This window comes from Pygoscelis adeliae, unplaced genomic scaffold, assembly GCF_000699105.1.
Source record: "Pygoscelis adeliae isolate BGI_AS28 unplaced genomic scaffold, ASM69910v1 Scaffold121, whole genome shotgun sequence".
NCBI lineage: Eukaryota > Metazoa > Chordata > Aves > Sphenisciformes > Spheniscidae > Pygoscelis > Pygoscelis adeliae.
In genome coordinates, this window is record NW_008824359.1 from 2,853,034 (window position 1) to 2,855,724 (window position 2,691).

Here is a 2,691-nt window from a genome sequence, read left to right on the forward strand (position 1 = left end):
ACAGGTTGCCCAGAGAGGTGGTGGATGCCCCATCCCTGGAAACTTTCAAGGTCAGGTTGGACGGGGCTCTGAGCAACCTGATCTAGTTGAAGATGTCCCTGCCCACGGCCGGGGGGTGGACTAGATGACCTTTAGAGGTCCCTTCCAACCCAAACTATTCTATGATTCTATGATTCTGTCACACCTCAAAGGAGCAGTCCACACAGGTCACAGGTCTATTCATGTCAATGAGTTCTTGGGGTAAGTGTATGTGTAACTGGGTCACTGGTTTGGCAGATTTATATTCAGCTGGTTGGATAAGATGATCCAATTATCCCTTCTGGCCTGAAATCCTTTCAAGTCAGTGAAGCTGGTGGTAATTTACACTGGCTGAGGACTTTGCTCTGGACCTCAAGCATGTAATCTGCCTTGCTGAAGAGCCAGCAGGCTGGCATCTCTGACAGCTGCGGTTTATATTAAAGATCATTTACATATTAAAGACGATGTCACTATTACCTAGTGGACTGATGACTCCCTCTGCTGAGAATCTGTCCCCAGGCATGGGGCTATCTTAACAAGAGCTTCATCTTCTGAACACATTCTTCTGAGCATGCCAAGGGTAGCAATGCGTACCCCTGGAAAAACTGCCTGGAAATGTCTGAGAGCTGGTATCATGGGGGTGAGGAGAGGAAGCGGTACCTTCCAATGACGTAAGGATGACTGCGGTGTGGAGAGCATGTCTGAACTCCTAGAAAGTTCATGGACTGTGTCAGGGAGTGCATATTAGTTTTGCCATGTAACATGATATGACCAGAAGTGCTGTTATTCTGCTGTTTATCAGCTGATGGACAATGAAAACAGATAAGCTACATCTATACCAGCAAATTTAAGGTGCCAGGGAGCAGTTCTGTGTACTGTCGGAACAGTCCAGGTAGAGTTTTGGCCTGGGCCAGCAAGCACTTTCCCAAACAATTCCGAGGCACAGTTTGCCAAATTAGAATGGCCCAGGACCGCTCCCCGTAGGCAACCTGGTACAGCCGATCTCTGTTTTGGGCTTATAGCATGGGCATGGCACATTCCATACCAGCAGGTCTCGGTGCCAGAGAATGGACCTACGTACATCTGCTTCACTGGTGGAATCACCGAGCGCAAAGTAGTCAAAAAGGAGTCCTTGTTAAATGACATCTTTCTTCCAAAAATCAAAGGTGTGAAATTAGTGATCAACTTCACAAGTTCGCCTCTCAACACAGCAGCTAGGCTGTACCCAAACTTCGGCTCCGAGGTTGAAAGAAGTGAGTGTATTTAGTAGAGCGCTGTGCTCCCTGCCATTATCGCTACTTTGTGCTCTGGATTCCCGGAGCTTCTACCTCTGCTGTCACTTCCCAGGACGCTCTTTGATCTCTTACATTAAAGCCAAAGGTTGATGCACAGACTTTTCTTTCCCTTATGTCGATGATAGCTGCGTTTTCCACGTGCTTTGTTCTGATAAGACTGTCATTCAGCAAAGCCTGCAGTTGGTTCATTTTCTTTCTGTTTTGTAAAAAGAAATAGATGTATAAATGTTCATTCCGCTTCCCTTTTATATTGGAAACCAGATCTTCCTCCAAGTGGAATGTAGGAGTTTCAGCAGAAGTAATGCTAGGCCTCAGATAAGCAAAGTAACAAAATAAAAATCCTTAAAACAAGAGAGCAGCAGAATAGACCAGCAGGAAGATGGTCCCCTGTCTCAGAAAGGCCATAAAAGTCCAGTTACATTTTTATAGTGTAAGTATTTCTGGGTTCTTTTTTCCCTGGCATTTAATTTTCCTCTCGCTGAGGAAGTAATCCAGGGTGAAAACACGAAGAAATTAGATAAAACTTGCTGCAGCCAGCAGATCAGAGCAGAAATAGGGGGGCTGGGGGTGGTTTGTGGGCCAGGCTTGACCCAAAACAAAAATTACTTTTCTTTTTAAATGGTCAGCACTAACATGGTTATTGTTAGACCTCTGGGTCAGTGTGACGCTACTGGGGCACTGCTTGGGCATAAACCTTACATTTCTCCAACGTGATGGTATCTCTGGCTATCTGCAGAAGTAGCAACAAGAAAAGTTGGATGATGATTACATCTTCAGAGAATTGCCAGTAGGCATCTTGTTTACTTCAATCCTGGCCACCTACTAGGTGCTGGCAAAAATTGCAGACCAACAGTTCCGTTCGTGCCATTGTGCTCCAATTGTAAATGATTAGTAGAAGAGTAGTATTTTCGTATCACTAGAGTACAGCCACATCATACACCAGATTTAAGTTTCAATTTTAGTTTCATGAAGTCAGTATTACACGGTAACATACGGAATCTTACAGTAGAATTTAGTAGACTAACTCTGGCTAAACCTCGCAGCCTTATTGCTACGTAATCTAGAGGGGCTTACTTTACATGAGGGTATTGGAAATGACGTTAATATTGCAATTAAGGATCAGGCAGCGTAGTGAACGGCCCATCATAAAGACATCAGGCTACAGCATTCGTTATTAAGTCCTGAGCAATGAGGACGTATTTGAATTATAAACCAAGGAGGAACGAGAGGCATTACGGTTAGGGGTTTGCGGCCAGACGCCAAGCACCACAAGAAGCCTGGCAGAAGACCGCAGGGCTTGGCCCGGCGGGGCTGGGCCCCGCGGCCGTGGCTGACAGCCTTCCCCTTCGGGCTGACAGGACTCGGCCAGGCCCTGGCC

The 2,691-nt window shown here is 46.1% G+C and overlaps 1 protein-coding gene across 1 annotated transcript in view; it reads right to left on the reverse strand.

Annotated features, from left to right (window-relative positions):
- The window catches only part of PFN4 (profilin family, member 4), a 7,212-nt gene extending 5,710 nt beyond the window's left edge, over positions 1-1,502 (reverse strand). The window contains exon 1 of the mRNA XM_009319658.1: positions 1,386-1,502. Coding sequence (XP_009317933.1) covers positions 1,386-1,502 — 117 coding nt within the window. The remainder of the gene's footprint in view (positions 1-1,385) is intronic.
- Positions 1,503-2,691: the final 1,189 nt, after the last annotated feature.